The sequence below is a fragment of the Stylophora pistillata genome, chromosome 11 (genome assembly GCF_964205215.1).
Source record: "Stylophora pistillata chromosome 11, jaStyPist1.2, whole genome shotgun sequence".
Lineage (NCBI taxonomy): Eukaryota > Metazoa > Cnidaria > Anthozoa > Scleractinia > Pocilloporidae > Stylophora > Stylophora pistillata.
In genome coordinates, this window is record NC_142529.1 from 9,455,528 (window position 1) to 9,474,281 (window position 18,754).

General features: G+C 40.2%; 1 protein-coding gene across 1 annotated transcript; it reads right to left on the bottom strand.

Moving 5' to 3' along the window:
• Nucleotides 1-12,091: 12,091 nt before the first annotated feature.
• Nucleotides 12,092-17,874, bottom strand: LOC111335420 (doublesex- and mab-3-related transcription factor A2). Its single transcript, XM_022941317.2, has 4 exons — nucleotides 17,198-17,874; nucleotides 16,184-16,261; nucleotides 15,427-15,534; nucleotides 12,092-13,709 (listed from the first exon to the last, which is right to left on the bottom strand). The coding sequence occupies exons 1-4, from the start codon at nucleotides 17,802-17,804 to the stop codon at nucleotides 13,003-13,005; spliced, it is 1,500 nt and encodes a 499-aa protein (XP_022797052.2). The 5' UTR covers nucleotides 17,805-17,874; the 3' UTR covers nucleotides 12,092-13,002.
• Nucleotides 17,875-18,754: the final 880 nt, after the last annotated feature.

Consider the following 18,754-nt stretch of genomic DNA (forward strand, 5'->3'; position numbering starts at 1 on the left):
GGCGAGGTGAATATTGTCAAATAATCCCCTAGACGAAGTCCAGGGGATTATTGGACAATATTCACCGACCCTGAGGCGAATAATTGTTTTAGTATAATTTCAGAGCTGAGCAGCAAAGAAACTCCTAAAATCATAACATTTTAGTAACATTTATTAATAACATTCAGTTCTATTTTAATATTTTCTAGTACAATTTCAGAGCTGAACAAAGAGTTTCCAGCAATCTGATTGGTCGAGCGGTTCCCTGTATGACGCTATATAAACCGCTCCGCGCGGTTTATATGGCGCGTCGTTCAAATTTCATTTGCTGAAGTTTTCACACGCAATTATTTTAGCTTCTCAGGCGTAAATTTTTCATTGTTAATGGAAGTTGGTCATAGCACGTCAAGAATCCCGTCTAAGGCATGTGCACATCAATTTGTACTTCCTTCGCAATAAACCGGTCAGGCCCGTCACTGCAATAATCAATGGGTTCGAATATCTTGTGTTTCTTTAATATCTACGGTGACAGAACGACTTAGCTGAGAAATCGAAAGTAATTTCGTGTTTACATTGGTTTTGCTTTTCTTCACCCCGTGATTGGTCCAAAACAATTTTTACGCCCATCCTTTTTTCTCTTTCCTCTTGATCTCAGGGCAAATTTGAAAGATCTTTCAGCAGCCCAATTCTGTTCTAAAGCCGTATTGTTCAGTTGCACTAAGGAGACTGGGAGCTTGAACATTTCCCTCTTCTCTTAATTCTGGCGGGGCTCAGTTTGACCTACTCCTTTAAGACATGGAATGGGGGGGAGGAGGCCCCCGACTCACCTTCACTGCAAAACACTTGATGAACTTAAAGGGCCATCTTCAGAGTGTAAAGTATTTCATTTAAATGATTATAAAATAATTAAGGTACTGATTTATGGTAATGAAGGTATCGATTTACAGTTCTTTTTTTAAATCTGTTAAATAATCTTTTTTTTGACTTTTTTATCGGTTGGGAGCACCCCTTTATAAAGTGCTTTTGTAGCGAAGTGGTTACTCTCGATAAAGATTTACTTCACCACTTTTAATATTGAATCGTAAGACTTTATTTTTACGATTTTGAGATTTGGGAGAGGAGTATGCTCTTCTTCTCTGCCCCAAACCTCCTCACCTTCACTTCAAAACACACCTATCATCGAGGTAGGAATTTTCTAAAATTTGACTGCCCTTTTTGAAATGTTCAGCAAGCAACCGTAGACGATAATCCTACTCTTGTACGTTGGATCAGCAGTGATCTAATCGGCCCAAAATAACGAATATAAATATAGAGGCAAGACCAATACAACGTAGGTAAGTTTTAAGACGGAGCACTATATTTCGGCTGGCCAAACCAGCCTTCTTCAGGTGCAGTGGGAATTGACATAGAATTAAGGTGGTACTTAGATAGCTGTATGATGTGATTGCGGAAATACGTAAAACTAATTTGATTGACAATGAGACAACAATTAAAAATAGAAATAGTAAATAAAAATAGAAGTAAACGTGCACATAAGGTCTTCACTACTGCCATAGCCCCCTCTAGTCTTGCTTGCTCTTATATTTCCCTTCTATCCAAGACCCGCCCTTATATTTTCACCGCACCCCCTTCTATTCAAGACCCGCCCTTACATTTCAACTCCCCTTTGTATATCCAAGACCCGCCCTTACATTTCCATCCCCCTCTAACCAAGACCTGCTTTTACATTCCCACCCCTCCTCTCACCAAGACCCTCTCTTACAGTCCCTCCCCCCTCTAGCAAAGACCTGCTCTTATATTCTCATCCCCCCTCTAACAAAGACCCGTTCTTGCATTTCCACCCCCCTCTAGCCAAAACCTGCTCTTATATTCTCATACCCCCTCTAACAAAGACCCTCTCTTACATTTCCACCCCATCTAGCCAAAACCTGCTCTTATAGTCTCATCCCCCTCTAACAAAGACCCTCTCTTACATTCTCACCCCTCCTCCATCCAAGACCTGCTCTTATATTCTTATCCCATATCTAACAAAGACCCTCTCTTACATTCCCACCCCCCTCTAGCCAAGACCTGCTCTTATATTCTCATCCCCCTCTAACAAAGACCCTCTCTTACATTTCCACCCCCCTCTAGCCAAGACCTGCTCTAATATTCTTATCCCCCCTCGAACAAAGACCCGCTCTTACATTTCCACCCCCCTCTAGCCAAAACCTGCTCTTATATTCTAATCCCCCTCTAACAAAGACCCTCTCTTACATTTCCACCCCTCTTCTAGCCAAGAACTGCTCTTATATTCTCATCCCCCCTCTAACAAAGACCCTCTCTTACATTTAGTGGGTTAGGACAGCAGGTCCACATCAGCTATTACAGCTGCCAAATTAATCAACCTGCTAAAAGAAATAAATGAACTTCAACGACAACAATTTCCACCCCCCTCTAGCCAAAACCTGCTCTTATATTCTCATTCCCCATCTAACAAAGACCCTCTCTTACATTTCCACCCCTCTTCTAGCCAAGAACTGCTCTTATATTCTCATCCCCCCTCTAACGAAGACCCTCTCTTACATTTAGTGGGTTAGGACAGCAGGTCCACATCAGCTATTACAGCTGCCAAATTAATCAACCTGCTAAAAGAAATAAATGAACTTCAACGACAACAATTTCCACCCCCCTCTAGCCAAAACCTGCTCTTATATTCTCATTCCCCATCTAACAAAGACCCTCTCTTACATTCCCACCCCCCTCTAACCAAGACCTCTTCTTAAATTCTCATCCCCATCTAACAAAGACCCTCTCTTACATTTCCACCCCCTCTAGCCAAATCCTCTTCTTATATTCTAATCCCCCATCTAACAAAGACCCTCTCTTACATTCCCACCCTCTCTAGCCAAGACCTGCTCTTATATTATCATTCCCATCTAACAAAGACCCTCTCTTACATTTCCACCCCCCTCTAGCCAAATCCTGTTCTTGTATTCTCATCCCCCATCTAACAAAGACCCTCTCTTACATTTCCACCCCCCTCTAGCCAAATCCTGTTCTTATATTCTCATCCCCCATCTAACAAAGACCCTCTCTTACATTCCCACCCCCTCTAGCCAAGACCTGCTATTATATTCTCATCCCCCCTCTAACAAAGACCCTCTCTTACATTCCCACCCCTCTCTAGCCAAGACCTGCTCTTATATTCTCATCCCCCCTCTAACAAAGACCCGCTCTTACATTTCCACCCCCTCTAACCAAAACCTGCTCTTATATTCTCATCCCCCCTCTAACAAAGACCCTCTCTTACATTCCCACCCCTCCTCTAGCCAAGACCTGCTCTTATATTCTCATCCCCCCTCTAACAAAGACCCGCTCTTACATTTCCACCACCCTCTAGCCAAAACCTGCTCTTATATTCTCATCCCCATCTAACAAAGACCCTCTCTTACATTCCCACCCCCCTCTAGCCAAGACTGTTACATTAGCTAAGATTACGCAATGGTCTAGCGCATGCGCAGTTAGGAGACTAAGCACATGTTCGGGACATAAAGTTTATTTTCCCTGATCTTAGATAACTAAATAAAATTTCCAAAAAGCTGCATATCCTTTTACATGGTGTCAGGAGCGGGATTGGAAAAGAAAGGATTTTCACTGTTGATGTGGACAGCAATTTAGCTCAGGTGACTGGCGTAAGTCTTAAAAGCTTCAGCGAACCAGTGAAACAAACAACATGGCGACTGTGTCCTTCATCGACAAAGGCCCGTCAATTGACTGGAGTACAGATGAAAACCTATACAGCCGGTTTAAAATGTGGAAACAAAGATGCGAATTGCTATTCACCGGGCCGATGGCTAAAATGGACGAGGAAATCAAATGCAAACATTTGTTGTACTGGTCGGGAGAGCAAGGTATCGAACTGTTCAACAGCTGTGATCTGTCTGCAGACGAGCGGAAAAAGCTGGACAACTACTGGGAAAGATTTGAGCACTTCGTGAAACCACACTCAAATGAGTTAATAGCAGCGTGGGAGCTTTATAACCTTCGACAAGGTACTCTCTCTCTCTTGAAGAATGTATTGCGAAACTAAGAATTCTTGTGAAGGAAGCCAACTATCCAGTCGAACACAACGATCGTTTCCTTAGAGATTTTCTTGTGCTGGGTATGAAATCTGACCGCCTACGTAAGGACTGCTTCAAGGTTGGAAATGCTCTCACGTTTAACGCAGCTCGTGAGATGGCCAAGTCAGAAGAGTCAGCAGAAAAACAGGTTCAGTTAATGAATACCGAAGTACACTCCATCAATGCACCTAAAGGATACCAAGACCTCAAAAATCAGCGACAAAACACTGGCTCAGGTAAATCCCAGGCTGGCAGGAATTGCGGCTGGGGTCCTCATTCCAGAGATCAGTGTCCAGCGAAGAAAGCCACATGCCATTATTGTCATAAAGTAGGACACCTAGCTAAGGTATGCCTATCAAATTAAAAAAGAAAGATGTGCATGACATTGAAGCTACAAGTAATGGTGCAAATGAGTCCGTACCAGACCCTAATGATCACATATTTCTGGGCCCAATTGGTGTAACACCCTTTACCAGGAGTGTCCATGCCATCTCTTCTAAAGAGAAATCCCTCTTGGAAGTCTCCCTATCACTGGGCCCAGCAGGAAAACAGACACCCGTCCTATGTAAGATAGAATCTGGTGCAGAAACCAACATCATACCCACATCCTTGTACAATCAACTTGCCCCTAGGGTTATGAATCTACAGAAACCTACCACCAAGCTAACAGCAGATGGTGGAACTGAAATCCCAAACTTAGGCTCCTGCCGAGTTTACGTAAAGGGCCCTAACAACCCAAAACCCAAAGTAATCCAGGCGGAAGTTGTAGATGTCGATGGGCCTCCCATCATTGGTAACATATCAACCCAAAGTCTGAATCTTCAGAAACTTAATTGGGCCGTCGCTGTTGAAAGTAGCAGCAAATCAACCAGTCAGTCCTTCAAACTATTCGACGCACGTGGTAAGCCACATCCTTTCCCACTGACGAAAGAATACCTTCTGAAAGAGTATCAAGATCTCTTTACTGGACTTGGCTGTTTCCCTGGCCCCCTATACCACATAGAAACTAAGTCGGATATTCCCTCAGTACAACACCCCCCACGGCAGATTCCAGTCCACCTGCAAAGTGCCTACCGAGAAGAACTTCTACGGCTAACACAGGCAAGCATTTTAGTTGAAATACATGATGAGTATACACCATGGGTCAATTCAACAGTGGTCATAAGAAAGCCCAGCGGCACGATCCGCTTATGCCTAGACCTCCGTGACCTCAATAAAGCCATTCAGCGCACCCCTTACTATGTGAGAACCATAGATGATGTGATACCCAAGGTCAGTGGCGCCTGCCACTTTAGTATCCTTGATGCCCGAAGCGGATTCTGGCAAGTTGAACTGGACGACGAGAGCAGCAAACTTTGCACTTTCAGTACTCCATGGGGCAAATACAGATGGAAGAGGCTGCCTTTCGCACTTACCTGCAGTGGAGACGTGTTCCAAGAGAAAATGGACAATGTGTTTGGAAACCTTGATGGCCTGAGTGGTATTGCAGACGATACCTTTGTTTACGGCAAGAGCGAAGCAGAGCACGATCAGCACATACTGAATGTCCTTGACACAGCACGGGAGAACAACATACGATTCAACCCGGATAAGTTTCAGTTTAAAGTTGACCAAACATCCTGTTTTGGGTTTACGTGGACTCCAGATGTTCTAAGAGCTGATGATCTCAAGACTAAGGCTATCAGAGACATGCCTTCCCCACAGAATCTAGCCGAATTGCAGACCTTCATGGGGATGGTCAACTACCTGAACAGATTCTCCCTGATCATGGCCCAGACCTCAGAGCCCCTGAGGCAACTGATGAAGAAAGGCACACCCTTTGTATGGCAACAAGAGCATCACAAAGCATTTCAAAGTCTCAAACAAATAATCACCGAAACACCAGTGCTGGCCTATTATGATCCAGAAAAAGACAATGTGATTCAGTCAGATGCAATCTTAAAAGGACTTGGGTGTGTACTCATACAAGACGGTAAACCGGTGTGCTATGCAAGCCGATCACTCAGCAATACAGAATACCGATACAGCAACATTGAAAGAGAACTTTTAGCTGCCTGTTAGTCCTTAGAGCGACTCAGCCACTACGTCACTGGTAAGTAAGTGGTTGTAGAAACAGACCACAAACCGCTTGAAAGCATATGGAAGAAGAACATACCCAGTGCATCACCACGCCCTCCAGAGGCTCCTCCTGAAGATGTCCAAATACAACGTGGAAATGAAATACATTCAAGGCAAAAGAAACGTTGTAGCAGATGCCCTATCCAGAGTCTGCAGCATGGAATCCCCCGACGAGGACTCAGAAACACCGCTACTTGAAGTTGATGCCATTAGCCACACCTTGCCCGCTAGCCCAGCTAAACTGGATGAAATACGAAACCACACAAGTCAAGATATTGTGCTCATCCATTTGAAGGATGTCATTCATCAATGGTGGCCTGAATATCCAAACGAATGTCCTGCTAACCTGAAAGAGTTTTGGAACTTCAGAGAAGATCTAAGTGTTGAAAATGGCCTCATCTTGAACTGAGAAATCGTCTTCTGATTCCAAGCAACATGCGTCCTCAAATACTTCAGATTATTCACCAAGGCCATCTGGGGGCAGAAAAGTGTAACTTGAAAGCTAGAGACTGTGTTTTTTGGCCAGGTATCTCAAAGGATATTAATGAAATGGCTTCCAACTGCGCCACTTGCATACAGTTTTCTAAACGCCAGCCAAAGGAACCCTTACACCCTCACTGTGTACCCAGTTTTCCTTGGCAAAAACTTGCCACCGATTTGTTGGACTACCAAGGCGCGCAATATCTGTTGGTAACAGATTATTACAGCAAGTACCCCATCATGAGAAAGCTGAGCTCCACTACATCTACTGCTGTCATTAACCATCTCAAGTCAATATTTTCAGAAAATGGGGTACCAGGAACCTTGATATCTGATAATGGCTCACAGTACAACTTTCAAGAATTTGCAGCCCTGTGCAAGCAGTGGGGCATTGACTATGTGACAAGCTCACCACTGTATCCACAAAGCAACGGTTTCGTAGAGCGGTCAGTCCAGACGGTAAAGAACCTACTACGAAGAGTAGAAGCTTCGGGACAAGATCCATACTTAGCATTGCTGACATACCGGACCACACCTGTAGACAGCAACTTACCGTCACCTTCTCAGCTGCTGAACCATAGAGATTACCGCACACAACTGCCATGCAGTGGCCATCTCCAACGTTCACAAGCTTTTGATAGCCAGAGAGAGCAACTACAAAATCGACAGGACACCCAGAGAAACCAGTACGACCGCCAAGGGATACATACGCTTCGACGACTAAATCAAGGCGAGCAAGTAGTTGTGTTCCAATCACAGACCAAGGAATGGATTCCCGTAGAGGTAAAGGAAGAGACCAGTAAACCAAGGTCCTACATAGTCAAGACAGCGAGTGGGTCTGAGCTAAGACGCAACAGAGTCCAGCTAAAGCCTTTACCTTTCCAGAAAACACCAACAACCTGTGGAGAACAAGTTATTAGCAACCAGGAGAGTACACTGCCGGACAGCCACGAGACAAAGCCCTTACCTCTTCAGACGTCATCGTCTGAATTACCTCAGGCACTTGCCAAGTCACCATTACCTTCCAACCAAGACAGTGACAAGTTGCCTAGGACAACCAGGAGTGGCCGCATTGTAAAGGAGCCATCTAAACTAGACTTATAAGCTTCCTTTTGCTGTCCGAACACTGATGAAGAAAAACTCAGAGAAACACTTATAAACTGTTTTTATTGTTATTTTTGTTGTTTCTGTTTTCTTTCCTTTTTTTTTGTTTGGCTGTTAACTTTTGTTAGAAACTTAGATTTCCGTTTTTAGCCTTTCTTAGGGTGGAGATGTTACATTAGCTAAGCTTACGCAATGGTCTAGCGCATGCGCAGTTAGGAGACTAGGCACATGTTCGGGACACAAAGTTTTTTTTCCCTGATCTGAGATATCTAATTAACAATTGGTTCATGCTTTAGCGTGCACTATCGAGTTATGGAGCACGCGGGAAGTTTGGAGAGCACAAAAGAAGCGTAAGAGTTGCCCGAGGCGAAAGCCGAGGGCAACTCTAGCTTCTTGAGTACTCTCCAAACTTCCTACGTGCTCCATAACTCGATAGTGCACAGCTGAAAGCATGAACCAATTGTTTTAGAACATAGCCGGTGGAATTGTGCATCAAATCCACGCGAAAAACGGACAACAATATCAGTTGAAACGAATCGTGACGGCGCTGATGCCAAGTCTCCTTTTCCTTTGTTTTTCTCTTTTTCTGCCTCATTTAAGAACACTAGCCCAAGGGAAAAGGTCGAAACATTGTCTTCGTTTTCGGACTAGTAGGCCGAGTTTCTGTTTGTATCCATTATTGTCGCGAAATATATTATATTTCCCCGCGCTAACAATGGCCGCTCGCGCGAAAAAAAAAAATTCTGGCGTAGTCGGATTTGCTGACGCTATCAGCGTGCACTATCGGGATTTTGAGCACGCTTACGTGTAATGAATTTGATTGCGCCACTCTGCTAGCTATGTTCTATATAAAATTACCAAAAAGTTGCATATCCTTTTACAAAGACATGCTCTTATATTCTCATCCCCCCTCTAACAAAGACCCGCTCTTACATTTCCACACCCCTCTAGCCTAAACCTGCTCTTATATTCTCATCCCCCCTCTAACAAAGACCCGCTCTTACATTCCCTCCCCCCTCTAGCCAAGACCTGCCCTTATATTCTCATTCCCCCCTCTTACATTCCTTCCCTGTGGTATCTGTTGTTTCACAAGATAAAAAATGAGGCGCAACGACGATCAAACGTTTTCCAACAATTTTACAAAATGAGGCTCAAATATAATATATTCAAGTTTGACAGCTCAACGAACAAGACAGATAACGAAAATTAAGTAAAAATTCGATGGGGCAACATAAAAAGCTTGCTTCACTTGTTTCAATTGCGTGCCTCTTTACATTTAAATATTTCAATCCTTTGGAAGTAATTTCGAGGCATATTGACTGTCATAACTCGATCGTAAAGCTCTTATTAATATCTACAGCTAAGTGTCGTGGGTGTCAAAGGACTTTACATTCATCTAACAAGTTGATTGCTTCTAAAATAACAACACCCCGACCGGGAAATGAGTAATGACTTTTTAATTCCAGTTCAACGAAGACAATATTGTTATGGCTTTTTTTTTAACTTTTACGGGTGCGCATTATATTCAACGTCAAAGCTATATATTTTTGGCAAATGAAAGAGCAATTCCGAGCGGAAATGTCGTCTGTGGACGACCGTAAGTTGCCGTTGTATTCAGACTAAATTAATTACGATCACTAGGTGCTCTAATAAGTGCAGTAACTTTTATAAGGCATAAAACAGTTCCTCTTCATGTTGCGCCGTCAAATATCCGTTTTACAATTACTTCCTCGTCACAGATCGAACTTTTAGATAGGAAACTTCAAGCACCATTTCTTTGTAATTTTTTCTTCTGCGTGTGTGTGTTTAGCGATATAAGGCATCGAGTCAATTGTGAATCTTGTGTGATAAAAATATCTATTTATGCACTTCCTCGGAAATTTTCCACTGAGATGTTCAACTTTATTATTATCATTACGACTTTGCTTTTAATTTTCCGCAGGAAGACTTAATGGGTCGGTTCTTTTAAAAGAGAAATAAAAAAGTCGAGCTTTACTCAATTGCTCCGGATAAAAAAGAGAATTGACATAATTTACGAAATTGTTTATTTCGCAGAAAAGCGTATTGTTTTAAAAACCAGCAAGTCGCATCAAAAATGCTTTTTGTCGATCTTATAAACCACTCAAACGCGACGCAAAGTTGACACAATGACCTGTTAGTAATGAAATATCGGAAGATCTTGACAAATTTAATATCCATACTGAGATGGCTTCCCAATTAAGAGTGCGAAACAATACCTGACAAGTTATCGTGTTTTCTTTATTCCTTGTTGCGGGAAAGATATCGCCACCACACCCCAAAAACGATTCCACCGGCAATATTCATCCTTATAATTAGAAGACTGAGAGATTTCCTCAACAGATCTACATCTGATATACCCTGATATGTCTAAAATAATACTTAACGCTAATTCTTCCATATCAGCAATGTCAAGTTTCGCTAGATTCTTGTAACACAAAAATTTCAGAAAGTAACTTAGCATTTAATCAATCAATTTTCCTTCGTTGCACAAAAAAAAAACAGTTTAATTGGGAAAAAGTTGTTTGACAAAAGTTTTATTAACGCAAAACTCACAAACCTTTCTTCATTTTTAGGGAATCTGAGATGTTAATGCTTTTTAGCTCGGAGTTTTTCAAGTTTCGTTGAAAGAATTGCTTGCGACTTGTTTTAGTAATATTACACACAAGTTATTTACTCGAATGAGAAACAAAACTTTCCGGCATTACTAAGAGCATGATATTAAATTTTGATATTAATTTGAGTTATTCGAAGTCAGTAGCATATTTTTTTGTAAACCTTTTAATGAACAAACTCGCCGAAATCTAGATTTTATTAATGCAAGTTACAAAATAATATCAAATTTGACAGCTTCAACCCTTTTCCTAACTCGTCGGAAGAATAGGTTCTGAAACAATCCAATTTAAATTTTTCACAGAGCTGCATTCTAAAAATCGCCAGGGTCTTTTTTTTTTTTTTCTCTGAGAGACAACAGAAAATCGCAACAAGATCTTTCAGTTCTCATGTAAATTTTGCATCTTCATTAACAAGAATATCAAAATATAACCCTACGATCTTTTTTTAATGCTTAAGATATTTTAAAATGCAAGCATTTCCCCCTTAAAAGAGCTTTTATCGAATAAACGACAGTGTATATCTCCATCGGTCCTTAAACGTGACCGAAGTTTGTTATCCATCTGAGTTAAGAAACCGCCCCAAAGGGAACAAAATGATCGATCAGCGAATAAACAAAATACACGAGCCCCAAGCCTTATACAAAGGAAATACAGAATTCTCACTGCGAAAAATCCGCAAACTATGTATTTGTCGGATTACAATAACGTCAAACTGGTCGGCTCCTATTTCCACATCAAAGGACCGACTGTAAGCACTTTTTCACGTTGAAGTCATTAAATAGACGTTTGCTGTCCCTAATGCGAATGAAATAAGCCATTTGAGCACCATTAAGTTTGTAAATAAACCGACTAAAGGCAAAAATGACTGCACCAGGTGAAAAAAGCTGATATAAAGCCTGCCGGATTTCAGTTCTATCACTACTGAAGACACCTGCTTAAAATTTTCAAATTACTCGCCATTTATATTGTTTACGGTATTGATGTTTTGCGTATAATTTCCGGCTTTGAACAGGTCTTGTTTTCCTCTGTAATGTTTTGCTTTCATTTTGTTCACAAAGTTTATATTCTTTTGTCGGTCGTGTTTGGCTAAGACAAAGGCAGCCAAATTATTTATATGTATGAGTAGTTTTGCTCGGGGCTTTGTCAGATCTTATTCACATATTAACTGTTCGTTAACGCTTAGGTGAAATTAAACCTACAAATTCAAAATCGAATGAATTGCGGTCGCTACGTGTTGTTTTTTCCTTCTGAATCGAATCTGAGCTGAAAAAAACTGCCCAGTCCTCGTCACAACCATGTGTAAGAAAAAATAATAAAACGCAGACAGAGTGTGTTATTCAATGAACTATAACATAAATTAATATTGGTGTAATTTGAAGTCTAAGCAAACAGTACCTATTCAAATCCTAAAGAAAAGGAACTTGAATATTTAACTTCGACCAAAAATTCAATTCATTTGCGATCTCCTTATGTACCCTAAAATCTCGAAAGACTAAAAATTTGTTCGTTGAGGATGAGTGAATTTTCGCATTTTGCTAAAGGAAAAAATTTCAGTTCAAAAACAGGCTTTCTCTCTAACAGCATTTTTCTTAAAAAGTTTTTGATCGATAATTTCGCGTTGTTTTGAAACGTCACGCCGACAAAACCAGTGGGAATCAATAAATACAAACCATATTATTCAACAAAATGAGTTTTTTATTATATTGGAAGTGAAAAGTACTTCCCTTCTGTTTTTCTACATATTCTTTACAATTTTACATAGAAGATTTAGTGTTGCGGCGAACGATTTGTAACTCGTTGTGGAGAAATGATTGTTGTGTAAAACATAAATTTTTCGGAAGCCTGGTCATTCGAAATACAAATGCGTTATTATAAGATGACAGCCGAGTAAAAGCAGCTTACTGAGGTCTTTCATTGTAATTTTTCCATACCTTTGATAAAGTCATGAATGTATTTATTAATTTCTTTTGGGGCCCGTAGAGCGAAATTTCATCTTTCGACCTGGCCAACTTTTCTCCAATTTTCCAGTTGCCTGTCTCTTAGGAAAAGTGCATGAGAGACATTTTACAAAGCTTTCGAGGACATTTTACGAGACGGGAGGATTATCTCATTCGAAGTATAAATCTCTTGTGGAATAAACATCTTACAGTGCATCAAGTTGACATCTTTTTGAGGTGATTTTGACGATATTTTATCGTTTTGCAACGGGAAAAATCCTTTGATTTCGGTGCTAAGAAGACCAGATGTGACAGGAAAGTTTTCTTTGACACATGATAAATTTATGTAGAACTTCAAATTTTCCTTTTAAAACATATTTTGCCATTAATTATATTTGCAATTTAAAGTCGCCGTAGACATTTAAAACTAACAACGGTATAATTTCTTGTTCTTCTTGAGATACTTTGGATTAAAATTTAGAAGTTTTGTTTAAGTTTCCAGAGCTTCAGATGAAGCCCTATATACCTTATAATCTTAGTCCGAAGGACGCACATTGAGTATTTAATAATTGCGAGGGGCTGCTGTCATTTTTAAGCACTAATTTCAACACGAATATTCTATGCAGAAGACTGAATTTCCAAGTAAAGTTACTTTTCTTTATCATTTCTTGGACTCTCCGCTATCAAATCGCCACTGATTTTTGTGTCCTCCATCGTTTCGCTACCATCCTCGCCATCCTTCGTTTTATTCAAACCCGGCGTCCGAGGCCTTGTTAAAGAAGCACTGATCCTCGCAGAGTCAAAGAAAAATGAAATTGGAAAGTTTTCCTTACTTCTTCCCGTGTCTAAAGCGTAAGGGACGTTCCCTGAAGACGTGTTTATAAAATGAGCTTTAGAGAGGGTTGGAATTGGGGTAAAAGCAGACTTCGGGCTTCCTAAGAAAGTCTCGTTGCCGCGAATATATTTGAAACTGTCTGGGCGAAGAGCTGGATGATGGTATTCTCTGACGGCGTCTTGTGGTAAGCGCGTCCAAGGATTCGGTACTCCCATAAAAACGCTGGCCGCCTCGCTTTTGTAGCGAGCGAAAACTTCTTCTATTGCTTGTCCCAAATCGCCGCCACATGAGTGAAGAATCAGTTGTAAGACACTAACTTTGATCTTCGGGAAAACTCGTATTAACAGTTCGATCGCCGACGGACGTCGTTGACCCGCAAAATGCATGGAAGGTTTTTCGGACGGTTCGTACTCGCTTGAATAACGGCGGCGTTTTTCTTGCGCTTCCCTGAGAAGAGTCCCCTGGTTGAATCCATGATTCACTTCTGTGCCAACGTCGCTTGGAAGCTTTCTTTTCAGTCCTATACAGATAGAACAGAAGAGATAGTTTGATTCAGATGGTGTGTAACAGTTTCAATGTTAAAAGAATTGTTAAGTTCTGTGTTAAACCGACAATCAAAGTTGGGTTAACGGGTACGGTTGAAGTTCCCACGAACCTAGATAATATTTATTGGCCAAAATTTGTAAGTTTAAGGACAATGTAAACTCTTCTGATGGAAATTGTAACATCTTAATAATTTAGACCCACGTTTAAGCGGTGGAAAGATGTACTCCTCAGCTAATTTTACACCTCTTGAAAAGTTCAAATTCTCCCGAGCACAGTTGCGACTAGCTTCGGTAAAGCTCTGGTATACGGCTTTAATCTGTGTCTTAAAAAAAAATACCTTTCTTTTCAGAATTAATCTTAAAAGTCTAGAAATCTAGACATTTTTATCGCAAAAATAATTCAAATTGTTACTTTTTCTGTCGAAAAATACGACGCCAATAGCATTTTCCTTAATGCGGTCGTAAACAGAAAAAAGTAGCGTATAGAATTTCTATAATTTCCTTAAAATCTACAAGAGTTCAAGAAACGACAACATCTTAGTTCTTAATTGGACCATTGTCGAACGTAAATGTATGTCCCCCAATTTACCATGTTTCTTTCCATTTTTGGAGAAGGATTTCAACAAGAAAATCGAGCTGAACATTAAAACGTCTTGGTACTCCAATACACTTAGCTAGTCCTAAAGGAGCGCTTCTCAAATTTACTGCGTAATTTGTCAAGATTAGTCTACAGTGTTGAATTTCGTTGCATCTTTATCGTCTCTAGACAGCGAAAATGATATTTTAATATCTTTTTAACGTGGAACTAAGCAGCAAAATATTGCTTCATTTGGTTAGAGTGCATGATACAAATAAATCGCCCATTTTGAAATTATAGCAAAGACCCTTTCAAAACAGTTACTTGCAACATTGGAAAATGGCAGAGGAGGAAATTAAAAGAATTGCTTGTTTCCAAAACTAATATATTTTTAAAAGTTAAAATAAGTTTGCAATACCAAAACAAGCTGGAATTGGCTTGCGGGCGGAATTCAGAGGGGAAATTTTAATTTTCTTTTCCTAATTGAATGGCTAAAAGGCAAAATTCTGCCTGCTAAACTCAGCAGGGATTAAGGTCGGCTTGAAATGAGCGAGAATCATATAAAACGGCCGTCAAGCAGGTGTGCATGTGTGCTGCTTTTCAAACATTATTCAGACCAAATTTAGTAATTTTTTTAGTCTAGCTGATCAACGCAACTGGATACCCCGCAAAAGATAAGAAAATTTTAATGAGGGCCTGTTCAAAATTAAACTAGAAAGATACAGAAAAGAAAACCGTTCATACTTTATCGATTTTGGATAGCGCTAATCTTTTCGCAACTGTCAACTATGGTGTCAGAGCTTGAAGTCAAAACAGCACTATAAAAAAAACATATATCAATGAAAACTTCATTTAAAGCATAAGCTATTTTAAGGCCAATGTCTGAAGCAATAGACTGGATGTCGTTTAAATTTTTGCGACGTTTTGGGTAAATTCTTTGCCATAATCCTAGTTGGGCTTTGAAACAACAGTTCGCCCGCGAATGCGTTTTTTAAAAGGTTTTATTATCATTGTGATGAATTCAAGCATGACCCGTCTTATTTAAATACAAATATGATTCTTTGAGAATCTTTCAGTAATTAAATAAAAATTAACAGAATGGTGAATTGTTGCACCTTGCAAATGATGAGGCAAAACTCCCGTGAAAGGTCTGAAAGCTGAGCAGGTACACTCAGTGTGTGCATCCTTATGCGAGGATCCAATAAAGGTGGTATGCTGCGGATCTGAAAACAAAAGTAGAATTCTACAATGAGAACATAGCGCTTTCTGGCCGAATTTTGGTGTTTAACTTTGTAGTGATGAATAGAGTGTCGTGTCATTTATCTTCAATCGCTGTAAAATATTATTCTTCTTCTTGTTATTAGGTGAATGTTTCCAAAATAATTGTCCAGAGGAAATTAAAGTGTATCCATTCACTTTTTTCTTCGTGGTTGTTATGGGAAAAACAAACTTCGTAGTTCGGTATTTTTTTCGTAAATTTTCTTATCTATGCAAATTTCTACCGGCATATAGGGTTTCCTTGTGACCGTGTCTTTTCGAAAAGAATTATTAGATATGGCTGCAAATGGGTTTGTTTCCGCCCTCTTTGCGCAATTTTTCATCCTTAAAATGATAAAGCATTCTTTTAGAAGCTTAAGGATACCATGTTTCGTTTCCTTGTCTTCTAAAGAAACTGAAATTAAAACCGCATTTCCTCGTAAGAAAACAACATTGATACAAAAAAAAATGATGTAATTTACAGTGTATCTCATGGTCTTAGTCGAATCTTCACTCGCCATGTTTTCTATTGAATTGTTATACCAGAAATTAAAAACATATATCTGCATTTTTGTAAGACAAAGGCAGGGTTCAGCATGACAACTCAAAATTCACCTGCAAACGTCGCATTCGTGACAGGAATAGGTTCGGGGCAAATTTCTCTCACAGGGGACGACGCTTCTTTCTTTATTTCTGCAAAATAAAAGTGCAAAAAAAACAAAAACATATTTTCCTATTTCGATGAGTAACACATGGCCTGCTCGGATGCAAGCGAAATGGCTCGAAATTTGTCCCTCGCCTATCAACAAGAAACAGAAAATGAAACAAATTGTAGTCTTTTTATGAAAGTTGCCAGGCCGTTTGGAATCGTTCAAAAGGCAGGCATAAAATTACCCAAAAATCATAGGAGTGTGGAATTTTCTATAATGGCTGATTTCCTTCAATTATTGGATTAGTTTTTGATTTAGCCTTTTTATCTCTGCCTTTTTGTGAGGTCGGCTATCTTTTATTTCAGTTTTAATCAGCCCACGTCGGTGGCATATGGTGACTGCTTGATGGATAATTCAAACGAAAAACCACAGAATGAAACACCTTGAGATGGTGTATCAAAGCTTTAACGATAATACATCGATTTGAAGTTGTCGCGACAGAAAAAACGAGAAAATAACACCCAGCTCTAGTTTGCACTCAATAAAATTTACAAGCCAAGGAAATGTTTTAAGAAAATCAACACTTTCGATTCGGTTTTTTAGGAAGTAAGTAGAGTCGCGCGTGATTCCGTAGGCGAAAAAGTGATGTTATTAAAATTCTACTCATTAAGAGCTTTTGTGCTTTTCAAGTTGAAACTTTTTGCTACAAACTTAGGTGCAGTCTATTGTACAAGAAAGCGCACAGGTTGTAGTTACGTTTTTTTTTATTTCATTAAATCGTTAGAGAAGTTTCTCGATTTTCTTTGAAGCCGTTGAAAACAATTTCAATGAGTTTCCGAGTATGAAACTTCAATTTTCAAGACATTTTCTATCCGGAATTGCGCTTTTTTTCTTTACTTAATTGCTTGTTTGAGATCAGATGGTTGCTTACAGCAAATTTTCTTGTAGAGTGATAAAAAGATATTTCAAATGTCTTTACCTGGTTCGGCGCTAGTGGAAGTCGGAGAAGGACTTCGTGGCGAAGGACTCTGACTATTGCTACCTCCAACTCTAGTCAAGGCAGTGAACACATCTCCCGGGGGTAGCGGGCTGCGCTGTTCTTGCATCTGTTGGCGGCGTAGTGCTACCTGAGCTGCGAGAACTCGCTGTCGTTCCGCAATAAGAAGACATTTTGGGCACATGCAGTCCCTCCATCGGCAAAATCCCTTATGGCCCTTCAATATTGAATCGAAGCCGTGGTTCCGACAGCGCGCGCACTTTGGAGTGCGTTTTTTCTCCGCGTCTTTACTGCTCGGGCTATTTCGTTCGGTACTGGTCGTAGTTACGTTGCTTGTTAAACCACTGCTTTGCGAAGAATAACTCATCGTGCCTCTCCGTTTACTGACTGCTTGTTTGTCGTTGTGCGCACAGTGTATCGCTTGGTTATGAACCCCGTTGAAGACCAAGTTGCCTGTGTTGTGAGATATCGTATCGATATACAAGTTGGAATGTAGATTTGATACTGTTTTATATAGACGCGGCCACAAGAGCTCGTCGCCAAAGAAAAACGCAACTGTAAGCGTGATTGGTCGCTCACAGAGATTCATGTCACTTACGGAGCTAATGAGCCGAAAGATCCTTTTGTTAAAAACGTCCGTTTATTGGTCAAGTATTGTCGTGCGGGAGGACACCTGCGCCGTTGGTTTTTAAGCGGTGGTCATTTCAGTGTATGCGTTGAAGACAGCAGGTGAAGTCCGGCTTCAAAAAGAAAAGTTTATCCGTAAACACTGGCGAACAAAAGCCGTAAAAGGGAGCGACACAAAAAAATTGAGATCCCCTCCAAAGACACAATCCAGTCGCCTGTTAAAGTTTCAACTTAACAAGATCAAAAGAGCAAGGCCCCCCTTTTGAAAGGCATAAAAATAGAAATAATCGAAAGAGTATTTCGTTATGTATCGAGAGCATGCAACGGAACATAATATGTGGGGAGGTTTCATTAATCAGATTGCAACTTATCTAAGAGCAACAACAATTTTAACAACAAATCAGGAGGTCGAATATCGTTGATTACTCACAAGAGGTGTTTTGAACTTGGCATGTCGCTATTTCCTTAAATTTTCCCTGTGATATGTCTTTAATCTTTTAATCAATGAACATACGCGCCTTTTAAGTGTAATTAAAACTTCGGGGTGATTTCAGACGTCGTGGAGTTTGTTTTATCATATAAATTCCCTTTTCACAAAAAGGAAGTCCCTTTGAGAGTAAGTCTTGTATTAAAACTCGCTTCCTGTCCAAAGTGAATTAATAATTCATTTTCGCTTTCCTCATGGCACCTTGAAGCGAATTCAAATTGCTTTATAATTTCATAAGGGAAATAATTGCACTCTCATTATAACACTTAAGCATTGGAAAATTAACAGGGCAAACAACGTTTGAAGTTCGTTGAATCCCATTTGAAAAAATAACTTTCTTCTTTAATGCATGCGCTTTGACTTGTGTGTACTTTTCCCCGTCCGGTTTTAACTGCGTTTTATTCTCCGATCAAACATAAACTTCT